Genomic DNA, 14,143 nt, shown 5'->3' with positions numbered 1-14,143 from the left:
AGGCACCTAGTCAAGCGCAAAAGCTGCGTTATGGCAGAATGGCATAAGTCAGGCGTTGACGTAACCAGTGCTGGAGGAAACTCAGAGCTTATCAGACTCACCTGAGAAGATAATCGCACGTATCCCGTCCGTGGAGAGGAATGGCGAGCAAGCGAAGACACCTGAGCAGAATCTAGTACCGGCTGGCTGAAGCGAGTACATGAGAAGAAACTGGCTCTACTCGGAGATTATAGAATCTCGCGAATGTGTTGGGTGTCGCCCAGCCTGCAGCTCTACAAATGTCTGTTAGCGAGGCGCCATGCGCTAGAGCCCAAGAGGAAGCCACACTACGAGTGGAGTGGGCTTTCACACCAAGGGGGCATTGACGACCTTGCTGTTGGTATGCCAAAGCAATGGTATCCACTATCCAGTGAGATAACCTTTGCTTTGAGAGAGCCTTTCCCTTCAGCTTCCCACCATAACAGACAAAGAGCTGGTCTGAGGTCCTGAAACACAGCATTCTGTCTACGTAAGCACGAAGGGCGCGTACTGGACAGAGCAGTGCCAAGGCTGGGTCTGCCTCCTCCAAGGGCAGCGCTTGCAGGTTCACTACCTGGTCTCGAAAGGGTGTGGTAGGAACCTTGGGCACGTATCCAAGCCGGGGTCTCAGGATCACGTGAGAGTTAGCCGGCCCGAATTCCAGGCACGCTTCGTCAACCGAAAATGCCTGCAGGTCCCCTACCCTCTTGATGGAGGCCAATGCAACCAGGAGCGCTGTCTTCATAGACAGGAACTTAAGCTCTGCTGATTGCAAAGGCTCAAATGGAGCACTCTGCAGGGCAGTTAGAACCACTGAGAGGTCCCAAGAGGGTACGAGGGGAGGACAAGGAGGATTCAGTCTTCTCGCTCCCCTCAGGAACCTGACGATCAGGTCGTGCTTCCCCAGAGACTTACCATCAACTGCTTCGTGATGTGCGGCAATGGCGGCAACATACACTTTCAGGGTGGAGGGAGACAGCCTTCGCTCCAACCCTTCTTGCAGGAAGGAAAGCACGACACTGATGGGGCAATTCGTGGGTTCTTGATGTTTAGAAGAACACCAGTTGACGAAGAGGTTCCACTTCAACGCATAGGCATGTCTTGTGGACGATGCTCTAGCGGAAGTGATGGTAGCCACCACCGCTGGTGGTAGGGTACTCAAACCTGCCTCGTCCCGTCCAGGAGCCACACGTGGAGGTTCCAAAGATCGGGACGAGGGTGCCAAAGGGTGCCCCGTCCCTGAGAAAGGAGGTCCTTCCTCAGGGGAATTGGCCAGGGAGGTGCTGTCGCGAGGAGTACTAGTTCGGAGAACCAGGTCCGGTTGTGCCAATACGGGGCAACCAAAATGACCTGCTCCTCGTCCTCCCTGATCTTGCGCAAGGTCTGCGCAAGAAGGCTCACTGGGGGAAACGCATACTTGCGTAGGCCCCGCGGCCAGCTGTGCGCCAGTGCATCCGTGCCGAGCGTGCCCTCGGTCAGGGAATAATACAGGTCGCAGTGGGACGAGTCGTGGGAGGCAAACAGATCTACCTGTGCGTCGCCGAACTGATCCCAAATCAGCTGGACCGTCTGGGGATGGAGTCGCCATTCTCCAGCGAGAGGCCGAAGTCGTGACAGCTCGTCGGCCGCCTGGTTCAGGTGTCCCGGGATATAAATGGCTCGAAGCGACCTCAGATGCTTCTGACTCCATATGAGGAGGTGGCGAGCGAGTTGCGACATACGGCGGAAGCGTAGACCACCCTGATGGTTGATGTACGCTACTATTGCGGTATTGTCTGATAGGACTAGTACGTGCTGACCCCTGAGCAGCGCATGGAAGCGGTGCAGGGCGAGACGTACAGCCAGCAACTCGAGGCAATTGACATGCCAAAGGCGCTGGGGTCCTCTCGGGACTCGATCGCGAAGCCAAAGCTGAAGCGGTCTCATATGAAGCAACCCCAGCGGCGTTACTGCGGCTGCGGCTGCGGATGCCATATGCCCCAGGAGCCTCTGAAAAAATTTCAGTGGAACCGCACTCTTGCCCTCGAACTGACGAAGACAAGTCAGCAGTGACTGCGCGCGCTCGCTCGTAAGCTGCGCGCACATGGCGACCGAGTCGATCTCCATACCGAGAAAAGAGATCCTCTGCACGGGGCAGAGTTTGCTCTTCTCCCAGTTGACCCGAAGGCCCAGACGAGCTAGGTGCCGGAGCACTAGGTCCCTGTGTTCGCAAACCTGGTCTCGAGAGTGAGCTAGGATTAGCCAGTCGTCGAGATAGTTCAGGATGCGAACCCCATGTTCCCGGAGGGGAACAAGGGCTGCCTCGACGACCTTCGTGAAGACGCGAGGAGACAGGGCTAGCCCAAAAGGGAGAACCGCGTACTGGTATGCCTGCCCCTCGAAAGCAAACCGTAGAAACGGTCTGTGTCGAGGTAAAATGGAGACATGGAAGTAGGCGTCCTTCAGGTCGATCGCTGCAAACCAATCCTGCGGCCGCACACACTGGAGGATGTGTTTGGCCGTTAGCATCTTGAACGGCAGCCTGTGAAGGGAGCGGTTCAAGACGCGCAGGTCGAGGATTGGCCGTAACCCACCGGACTTCTTGGGTACAATGAAGTAAGGGCTGTAGAAGCCGGACTTCATCTCGGCTGGAGGGACAATCTCGATCGCACCCTTCGCCAGTAGGGTGGCGACCTCCGCTCTCATGACAGGGGCATTGCCACCAACCATAGTGAAGCAGACTCCCCTGAAGCGGGGAGGAGATATCGCGAACTGAATCGCGTAGCCGAATCTGATGGTTCTCGCGACCCAGCGGGACAGTCTGGGAAGCTCTAGCCAGGCCTCCAGAAAGTGCACCAGAGGGGTCATACGAACCACAGACGCACCGTCGGTGGGGCAGCGAGGCGGAATGACCGGCACCGGCGAGGGTGGCATAGCGGCCCTGTGCGGGGGCACGGTCATTAACCGCGTCCTGCCAGAGGAGGCCAGGGGAGGGCGCGCGTCCCACGGGGGCGTGCTCTGGCAGGGGTCTGGCAACAGAGGGGGATGAGAGGAGCGTGGCCCGTGGGCGGCGCGTGCTGTCATCCACAGCCTCTTGGGGCTTGGAGGAAGGGACATCTGTTCTTGAAACAAGAATTTCCCCCCGGCCCTCCACCGGGGAAAGGAGTGGCCCTGCTACCAGCTCCTGAGAAGAACTGACCCCTAACCCCAAGCTGCCCGTCTCAGAAGTGCTGCTTAGCATGGCGTTTAGCCGGCTAAGGGGCGGAGACAGGCGGTGCCACCCTCCTGCGACCTCCTCTGCTGTGGGCCAGTGAAGGCTCGAGGGGAGGAATGCAGAGGGGCGGTGTCGGCGGGAAGCAGGCTAAGGAGACCGCACGGACAGATGACCGTCGGTGCAAAAGGTCCTGCGCCTGCTTATAGAGTGATCGAAGACTGTTGGGCGCAATCCTCAACCACACCGCCGACTAGGCTGCCTAAGGGGCGGAGACGGGCAGTGTCGCCCTCCTGCGACTTGCTCCTGCTCAGGGCCGGTGAAGACCCGAGGGGAGCAACCGCATGGAGGGGGCCTTGGTGGGAAGCAGACTAAGGAGACCACACGGATGGATGACCATCGGTGCAGGACCCGAGTCTACTTCAGGTGGTCGAAGCCACACCGCCAAAGAGCCCAGCCCGGGACATGGGGGAGCTTAGAAAATGAACTCTCAGACACCCCCACATCAACCTGGCTAAGCCCATGTCTGGACCACACTAGTGGACATCACCTGACCCAAGATCACGCAGGTGCTGATGTCGCCTGAGCGAGGTCGGCAGTGTGCGTGGCGGAACAAACCAGGCCGGGCATGGGAGGCATAGTGTCCCAGCATAGGGGCGTGGTTAGAATTTCCGCGTTCTGCCAGGGTTGGCCAGGGAAGGACTAGCGTTCCACTGCGGCCGGTTCGACAGAACTCCCGGGACAGCACTGCATCGAAGGCGCAGGCGACACACAGCACTGCATGACCATGCCACGATAGTGACAGGGAACATGCAGACCATGATCGCCGTGCGATCGAAAGCAGCGAAGGCGGAGGACACCCGCGGGCCACGAAAGTCACGTGGAGTCTCGCGCAGCGCAGGCGTCCTGATGCACGTCCGGGAGAAGCTTACAGCGCTCGGGGGGAGGGCGGGGCCACTCCAGCCGATGCTTTCAGCTGCCCGGGAAAGCATGGCTGACAGCTCTGGATCGGTCCCGGCAACGATGGCACTCCCGTGGGAGGCAACGTAGTCGAAACTTCATTTCCAGAGGAATCAAGCCCTCCTTGTGATGCTGTGAGTGCATGGTCTGCGATGTGGAGGGGGGTGTGGCCCGAGGAATTGACTCGTCGGTTGTTGTGCCACACCAAACCCTCAGATCACCCTGGCCACCAGCCAAAGTATCCCTTCTCGAGGAAGAGATAAATTGGGGTGTGGCAGAGGGGACTCTACTCACATGGAGATCATTGAGTCTTGATCTATAAACATCGCGATGGTCATGTTCCCGCAATGAAAACATGACTCATCAACGAGCGCTACCGAGCGTGATTAAGCCCAACACGCAAAACAGCGCTCGCGACCGTTAGGCAGATGACTCACGCACACACATCCAGAAAATACACGGGCGAACCGTCTTGAAAAAGACGTGCCGCGTGCAGCTCTTTTAGAGAGTGGAAAAGCTCAGCAGAGTGCTGAAGCGCCCAGGGAGAAACACACTCACTGTCGGCAGATTACTGCACAAATCAGCAGCAGGAAATGCGATCTCGCTGGAAAGCGCCGTCACACCAACACACTGAAGAGCCGCTCGTCTCGAAGAGATTTGAGATGACACTCAAAAGGCTTGTGGAGTGAAGTGCTGAACTTGGCTCCGAAGCGAAAACATATCTGCATATTGCAGCGTACTTCCTTATATACCCCCTGCGGTGGGCGGAGATACGCTATGCAAATTCCGCAGACACATGGCATTTCATTGCCATTGGCTCGTTTTATATACTCGAAGGTGAGAGGCTTTCTAAGTGAAACCCCAATCGTCGTCATCCGACGTAACTCGGAGTGACCACGAAAGGGAACCTGATTTCACCAAGTGCAACATGTTTCTGGATCAACATCTTTGCTGATCCTGGAACAGAATTCTAATCAACCAATCGGATTTGAGGGACAAGTTTACAGTTTATGTCAAGTTTGGGCTTACAACCAGGGTTTGGTGCTTCTACATAAGTGTTATTCATCATTTCCCTCTGATTTTAGGGATAAGTTATGGGTAGGGTTAGGAGTAGGGATAGCGTTAGGACAAAATTTTCAGACAGGAATGTTGTTCCAGGATCAAAACACATTGATCCTGGAACATCCTGGAACATTGATCCTGGTCTTACTTGGAAAAATCACGGTGACCCACTGGGCCAGTGCCCTTATAGGGGACCTGTTATGCACCTTTTTATAAGATGCAACAGACCAAACTCTCAGGTGTCCTTTAGAATGTGTCTGTGAATTTCGGCTCAAAATACACCATAGATAATTTATTATACCATGTTGTAAATGCCTATATTTGAGTGGAAGGAAAAACATGCTCTTTTCGTGCATGTATCTTTAATTGCAAATGAGCTGTTGCTCCCCACCCCGCTTTCCAGAAGAGTGTGGAGCCTTTACAGCTCTTGCCTCAGAATACTCACGTGTGTGGTAGATTTTTCCCTAAACCTAACTACATACCTGGGTCTCGTGTACAATCGACGTCCCCGGACGTCTACAGTCGACATTAGTCTATCTGGGTCTCGTCTACAATCGACATCCCCATTCAATAATATTTATACTCTAGCGCGTCTACCGTCGACGTCGGCCGAGTCACCTAACTAACTTGTCCCCCTAACTAGCTTACTTCCTGCGCAGGAATAATCGACAAACAGGCAAACAGGCAAATGTCCTTTGAATGCTTTAATCACGGCCGGAAGAGTTCCCGAGCAGTTCTCAGGGAATCTCTCCCAAGAAGAAGCAAGGCCGGAGGATCTCAGACAAATTCCATTGAGAATCCCACCAGTAAACCCGGATACAACAGTTTTTATAGAATAAGGGGTATGGGTGAAAATGACACATTTGACACAAAATGAAACATTTCATAATTTGATTGGTCCTTCATAGACAAACCCTTCTGTTACTAGATAGGAGCAAATTCTGTTGTTCCATATCACAAGGTTTCAAACCTAGTCATCTGTCTAGTTTCATTTCCCCTATTTGTTATTTATACACACACAAACTCAAAGTCACAAGTTTTCTGAAAGGAGAAACATACATCATTCAAAAACATACTGCAAACAAACTGCAAGAAAAACAAATGTTAGTTATGATTAATTAAAAAATCCATCACAGGTGACATTGTAGTTCTTCATCATTATAAAAGTTTATTATCTGCATGCGTTTTAAAGCTATATCAGTCTAAACTTCTTATATATGGTTTTCTGAGTGCACACACCCGAACCACGTGCACAGAAAGCTGGATGTCAGACAGTGCGTCCTGAAAGTATTAAACTAATTTCTCTTTCACGTTAATGCACAAAACTGTCAAATACACGCAAAGTTATGTCAAAAACACACAAAGTTCACATAAACATAGTCAGTTATGAGGAGTGGGTGGATTTTTACCATTATAGGGTGGTTGTGAAAACACTGCCGACACAAATTTACGTCCAAACACCATGTAAAAGTGAATTTTACATAATAGGCCTCCTTTAAAGGGACAACTTTCTACCTTATCTACCCTTAAAAAGTGCACAATAGTGCCTTATAGTGTAAAATGTTCCCTTAAAGTACTGTTATAATTTTTTTAGGGTTAAATAAGTTACAAAAATGTCCCATTAAGCATACTACCCCAATGACAAGCTGTTATATCTCTACACTCTTAAAATTAAAGGTGTATTGGTTTTATAAAAAAATCTTCAACCTCCATGGAACCTTTCCAAACCACAAAAGGTTCTTTATAGGCTCTTTATATTATTAAAATCAGCAAGAAAAAAAAAAATTGTTACAACATCTTTTCACTTGAAGGTTATTTTGGGAACTCAAAATTCAAGGTTCTTCTATGGCATTTCTGGTAAAAACCTATTTTAGAAACTTTCTCTTGTAAGAGTGTAATAGTAAATATTATTTTGCACATTTTTTTTTCTAAGAGTGTAAATATGATTATCCATAGACCTTAAAGTAGATTCTTTTTTTGAATTATAGAGGTACACTGTGTAAACTTCAATGCTTCCAAACAAATTCAAGTCCCAGTTCTGTGAGTTATTGATGTTCTCTATCTAAAATACTCAAGAGCCCCACCAACTACAACACAAATGGCTATGACTGCAGGGTCATCAGCTGTCAAAACACTCAGCGTCTCTTACTCTTTCTCTTTTAGGGACTGTGTGTATCTCGTCCTGTTCTCTTCTCTCCACAGTCTCTCTCGGCCTATCTCAGGGTATTTACAGCCTGGAATGTCCCAGAGATCCAGTTACAGATTTACTGTTACTCTGCTACACATCATCCTCAATTATATGTGGCTATGTTGGACTGCTGCCTGTGTTTTTATTTAGACCCACAATGATAACAAGTAAAGAGTTTAGGAATTACTTAGCATCATTTATCCAGTGATACATTTATTTCCCATTAAGTGAATGAAAGGTTGCTTAATGAAAAACACAGTTGGATAATTATTGGCTTGAATAATAAAATTCATTTTGACTTTGTATGAAATCAAATAAAGGGGAGCACATAATGTCTTAATGGCTGGGGAAGCACACTTGAAGCACAAGCAATGGAATTGAAAAAATGTGAATGTGGAGATTTTTTGTTGTGATTTTGTTGTGAAATTCACAGATAGAAAGAAGAGCTATGATGAAGAGCTGTGCCAAAAACTGAATATGCCTTCATGATAATCTGGTGGTATTAGTGAAAGGCAGAGTGTGAGAGGGGTCCACTAAGGGTTCATTATACCACTCAAAATAGACCACTGGACTCTCCCAACAACATCAGTGCATTCTGACTTATAATCCAGTAAGAGAAACATACATGGACAAAAGGGTGAAATGTCCACACTTTTAGGGAGGAAAACATAAGCTTTACGTAAGGATAAGTCAGGAATGACATCATCAGACTGGAGGACATGATAAGGCAAAAGCTGTTTGATCAGAGGGATGCTTCGAGTAGTGTGAGGAGGGGAACTGTTTGTTCTAGGAAGGAGAAAGAACAAGGTGAGTTTGGTTTGTGCAATTTAAATTCTGAATTCAGACCTATATCTCTGTGTGGCAGAGCCAACAGGTGAGTGCTATAAATATCCAGTTTGCTATGATTAGGTTTGAAAAATCAAAATATGTTGATCAAACTGACTAATTGTTTTGACCACACTACATAAAATGGTGTTGGCATATTCAACATAATGGTAAACTGGTACCATATTTTACCATAACTGGTAAAATAAAGGTAAAATAAAGGTAAAATAAAAAAATAAAAAAATAATTATAATCTTTTCTTTTATTTTATTTTTTATTTTTTTTTATTATTTTTTTTTTTTCCTGACTGCAAACAATGTTTATAGAAAAGGGTTATAGTTGGGTTATATTCCCCACTGATGTCACAAAATAGTGAAGGCTTATGAATATAAATTCAGTTATGCAATGTATTTATTTGTGTATTTGGTGGTGTGGGTTGGGGTTCAGGGGGCACACAAAGCCTACACAGAGTCTTTGTCTGCCTCCCTATTTGATCCTGCCAGTAATAATATTCCACCCTGTGCATGGATAACTGCGGTAATTCCATTTTCTGAATTTCCATGTCAAGACAGAAATGTAAACAATATCATTATACCTAATGATCACAGAGCTTATTTTTTTGACATTAGCAATACATTATTGGACAGTGATTTGAAGGAGCAATACTTTCTTTTTTGGTCCATTCAAATAACCGAGTGAACTTGTGACATTTAATTTGGTAACTTCATCCTTGGATCTGTCACTGTCAGTCCCAAAATTTTGTAGGTCAGTGGATAAATCCAAGGATCAAAAACGAATTATTAAAGTCCAGTTTTCTTCAATGTGCAGACATATTTCGATTTAAACAGGAAGTTCGGGTCAGACATATTAAAGGGTTAGTTCACCCAAAAATGGAATTGTCATTTTTGTCGTTCCAAACCCGTAAGACCTTCGTTTATCTTTGGAACACAAATGAAGATATTTTTGATGAAATCCGAGAGCTTTCTGACCCTCCCCATAGACTACAACATTATTACCCTTTTCAAGGCCCTGATAGGTAGTAAAGACATCGTTAAAATAGTCCATGTGACTACAGTGGTTAAACCTTAATGTTATGATGAAAATAACAACGCTGTTCACGTTGTAAACACAGTGCAGAGCTTCCGGGTTCTACCTCAGAACGACGGCTCAGTATTGACATGTGTCGTGGTACGTGAACAGAGACTGACACGGAAGAGAAGAGATTATTGAATAAAGTGTTTTCGTTCTTTTTTTTGGCGCACAAATGTATTCTCGTTGCTTCATATCATTAAGATTGAACCACTGTAGTCACATGGACTATTTTAACGATGTTGGTCTTGAGATGAACTGTTGCTTGAGTAGGTCGAACACTTGTGTTGTGTTCATAAGTGAATTATATTGTTGACTGCTATTTCGAAAAGTCATGTAATGACTTAATGTGTGTGAGAAGGAAGTAAATAAGTAACAAGATGGATGAAGTTTGCTACTCCTCCCTTGTGCGCTTAATTTTTTACATCTCCTGATAGAAAAAAGCAGTTAAAAAAGGCATTTTTTCACTATCTTTGGTCTCGAAGATGACTAAATTGATTGTTGCCAAGGTGCCTTGCCTGAGATTTTTCCTGCCTTGCCCAAGCAAGCCTGCTATGCCGTTCAGCATGGCTGTGGATATTTCAAAATGATCTACGAGTTATTGATGCTACAGGTGATGCCTGGCTGGATGAAAGATGGAGACCTGTACTGCTTCACTGCCTTGGCACAATGGATTTTCTACTCATTGCCTAACATGGGTACGATGTACAAGGAGGCAGAGGATGCATTGAAAGCCTTTGTAAACGCTGTCAGGCGCCTCACGAGACAGTTTTACAGTGCATGTTTGCTTTGCGTGAGCTTGATGTTTTCCCACTAGTATGTGAGAGACTTTTACTACAAACCCCATTTCCAGAAAAGTTGGGACATTTTGTAAAATGTAATAAAATCGAGAATCTGTGATTTGTCAATTCTGTTGAACCTTTATTTAACTGACAAAAGTACAAAGAAAAGATTTCCATTGTTTTCACTGAACAACTTTATTGTACAATATATTTTGATTTTGATGTCTACAACACACTCCAAAAAAGTTGGGACGGAGGCATGTTTACCACTTTGTCAAAATCACCTTTTCTTTTAAGTACACTTTTAAATAATTTGGAAATTGATACTTGTATTTTTGCAAGTGGAATTTTTACCCAATCTCGCCTGTTATAAGACATCTGCTCAACAGTCTGTGGTCGCCGTTGTCTGATTCATGGTGGGCCAAACATTTTCAATAAGAGACAGATCTTGTCTGCAGGCAGGCAGTTAGGCACATCCACTCTATGGTGTAGAGTGTCTACGAAATTACTCTGTTGTAGCATCTTGATGGCAGTTTATGTCTCTGTACAATCCATATATACAGTTGTGGTCAGAATTATTGCCACCCCTTTGTGTGAGCGTGCAGTCTCGACTGTGCTCGAGCCGTGCGCTCTCTTCTGTGTGCCTTGTTTCATGTTCAGAGCATGATCCCAGCTAACAGGGAACGTTCCCATAACTTTCATTAACGTTATGTAAAAGTTATGTAAATGTTAGTAATAAACTTTCCTGAAATAATGTTTCTGGAACAGTCTTATAATGTTTATATAGGCTAATTAAATAGGCTATTTACATTCTTGTAACGTTGAGAGAAAATGATTTTAGAAAGTCCTTGTGATGTTATTTGTTCTTGACTGATGTTCTCATAATGTTGAGTGAAAACGTTCTTATAACAACGTTCATGGAATGTCCTTGTGATGTTCTCATAATACTGAGTAAAAACGTTCTTATAACAACGTTCATGGAACGTCCTTGTGATGTTATTTGTACTTGACTGATGTTCTCATAATGTTGAGTGAAAACGTTCTTATAACAACATTCATGGAACGTCCTTGTGATGTTTTTTGTACTTGACTGATGTTTAATGTTGAGAGAAAACGTTCTTAGAACAACATTCCCAGATAGCAAAAATATGTTCTTAGAATGTTTTGCTAATATTCCCATTAAGTTATGAAAACTTTATTTCTAATTGTTTTCTGAACGTTCAAGACATCAGGTTTTTTTTAAGTAATAATAACGCTTTTTTCTTTGTTTGTGTGAAGTTAGAAGAACAATCAATTCTATCATTTTGGAACGTTCAAAACATCCATTTTTAAAGTATTAAGAACGTTTTTTTTTCTTCTTGGTTTATGTGAACGCTAGAGAAACATTCCATTCTTTCATTTTGGAAATGTTATGAAATCGTTATTTCTGAACGTTTTCTGAATGTTCAAAACATCTTTTTTTTTTTTTTTTTTTAAGTATTAAGAATGTTTTTTTCTTGGTTTATGTGAACGTTAGTGGAACATTCAATTCTATCATTTTGGAAATGTTATGAAAACGTAATTTTTTTTTTTTAGTTTTAATGTTTTTCCCGGTTCGAATCCCGGCTGAGCCAGGAGTTAGCAGGTTCCCTTTCAGTCAGTCACTACGAGTTACGTCAGAGACTGACGAATGGGGGTTTCGCTAAAGAGCCCTATCACCTTTGAGTTATTAGAAAACGAGCCAATGGTATGAAAATACCATGGGTCTGTGAAATTTGCATTGCAAACTTTGTGCTTCTATTTCGACCTTCTTCAAGCAAAAAAGACAGACAAGCACTCTTCAGTCGGTGTTGGTGTGACGGCGCGTTTCAGCGGATTCACGATCCTGCTGCTGGTCTGTGCAGTGGCTTGCACTCGGCTCGTGTTTCTCCCCTGGGCGCTTCAGCACTGCTGAAAAGGTTTTTTTTTTTTATTCTAAAAGAGCTGCACGGGTACGTCTTTTTAAAGATGTCTCGCCCGTGTGTTTCTGGATGTGGGCACATGGTCCATCTGCCTGACGGTCATGAGCGCTGCTTAGCGTGTTTGGGCTTTAATCACGCTCAGGCAGCGTGCGTGGATGAGTCATGTTCTCATTGCGGGAACATGCCCATCGCGGAGTTAAAATCAAGACTCAATGACCTCCATGGACGTAGAGTCCCCTCTGCCACACCCCAGTTTATCTCCTCCTCGAGAGGGGATACTTTGGCTGGTGACCAGGGTGATCTGAGGGTTACGGTGTGGATCAACCCGACGAATATTCCCCGGTTCACACCCCCCTGCACATCGCAAGCTGTGGAGTTTCCGGATGAGCCTGGTTCCTCTCGGGGACCCAGTGTTTAATTCGGGGCTCCGGTGGATGACTCCTGCCCCTCCTGCTCGGCCCAAGCAACAGCCTTCACCCGGGCCGGAGCAAGGAGGTGGTCGCAGGAAGGCGGCACAGCCCGTCTCCGCCCCTAAACCTGCCAAACGCCAGGCTAAGCGGCGCTCCTGAGACGGGCAGCTCGGAGCAAGGGCACAGTTCTTCCCAGGAGCTGGTAGCAGGACCACTCCTTCCCCCGGTGGAGGGCCAGGAAAGAATATTTTGTTATCCTTCCCCTGCTGCTGGCCTCACGGTCGGCGGCAACCTAAAATTGTTTAAGAAAGAACTGGCTCCCCTTCACCCGAGCCCCAAGAGGCCGCGGATGGCAGTGTGCGACGTTATGCCTCACCACTCTCGTCCCCCTCTGTCGCCAGACCCCTGTCTCCTCCCGGCTTCCAGGGAGTCCGCTATACCATGGTGGGTGGCAATGCCCCTGTCATGCGTGCGGAGGTCGCCGCCCTACCGGCGAAGGGTGCGATCGAGACCATCCCTCCAGCCGAGATGAAGTCCGGTTTCTACAGCCCCTACTTCATTGTACCCAAGAAGAGCGGTGGGTTACGACCAATCCTGGACCTGCGCGTCTTGAACCGAACTCTTCACAGGCTTCCATTCAAGATGTTGACAGCCAAACGCATTTTCGAATGCATTCGTCCGTTGGATTGGTTTTCAGCTATCGACCAGAAGGACGCGTACTTTCATGTCTCCATTCTTCCTCGACACAGACCGTTTCTACTTTTTGTTTCAAGGGGCAGGCATATCAGTACACAGTACTCCCATTCGGGTTAGCCCTGTCTCCTCGCGTCTTCACGAAGGTTGTCGAGGCAGCCCTTGTACCACTCAGGCAACACGGGGTTCGCATCCTGAACTATCTCAACGACTGGCTGATTCTAGCACACTCTCGAGAGCAGGTTTGCGAACACAGGGACCTGGTGCTCCGGCACCTCGCCCGTCTGGGCTTTCGGGTCAACTGGGAAAAGAGCAAACTCTCCCCCGTGCAGAGGATCTCTTTTCTCGGAATGGAAATCGACTCAGTCGCCATGTACGCAGTCACTGCTGAATTGCCTGAGTCAATTTGAGAGCAAGAGTGCGGTTCCACTGAAGTTATTTCAGAGGCTCCTGGGGCATATGGCATCCGCAGTGGCAGTCACGCCGCTCGGACTGCTTCATATGAGACTGCTTTAGCACTGGCTTTGCGAGTCCCGAGATGGGCATGGCAGCAGGGCACGTTCTGGGTGCTAGTCACTCGGGCCTGCCATAAAACCTTCACCCCGTGGTCGAACCTCTCTTTTCTATGGGCCGGAGTTCCCTTAGACCGAGTTTCCAGGCATGCTGTTGTGTCAACAGATGCCTCCACCATGTGCAATAGGCATGCTGCCGCAGGCTCCTGGATAGGACCCCAGCGCCTATGGCATGTCAATTGCCTCAAGTTGCTGGCCATACGTCTAGCTCTGCACCGTTTTCGGATGTTGCTGCAGGGCAAGCACATACTGGTCCATTCAGGAAACATGGCGACAGTAGTGTACATCAACCATCAGGGTGGTCTGCACTCCCGCCGCATGTCGCAACTCGCAAGCCATTCACATCCCTGGACAGCTGAATCGTGCAGCCGACAAGCTCTCAGCTGATTTGTGAACAGTTCGGCGACACACAGG

At 47.3% G+C, this 14,143-nt stretch overlaps 1 protein-coding gene across 10 annotated transcripts in view; it reads left to right on the top strand.

The window, feature by feature from the left end:
* spega (striated muscle enriched protein kinase a) overlaps positions 1 to 14,143 on the top strand; it is a 128,347-nt gene that overhangs the window by 2,688 nt on the left and 111,516 nt on the right. Inside the window, exon 1 of one of the 10 annotated variants that reach the window (XM_079883276.1) lies at positions 7,909 to 8,225. The exons of the other annotated variants lie outside the window; for them this stretch is intronic. Coding sequence (XP_079739402.1) covers positions 8,138 to 8,225 — 88 coding nt within the window. The 5' untranslated portion in view covers positions 7,909 to 8,137. Of the gene's footprint in view, positions 1 to 7,908; positions 8,226 to 14,143 lie in introns of those variants that run through there. 10 annotated transcript variants of the gene reach the window in all.

This window comes from Squalius cephalus (assembly GCF_949319135.1).
Source record: "Squalius cephalus genome assembly, chromosome: 10".
Taxonomy (NCBI): Eukaryota; Metazoa; Chordata; class Actinopteri; order Cypriniformes; family Leuciscidae; genus Squalius; species Squalius cephalus.
The sequence above is the reverse complement of the archived record's forward strand: the minus strand, read 5'-3'. Positions and strand labels throughout refer to the sequence as shown.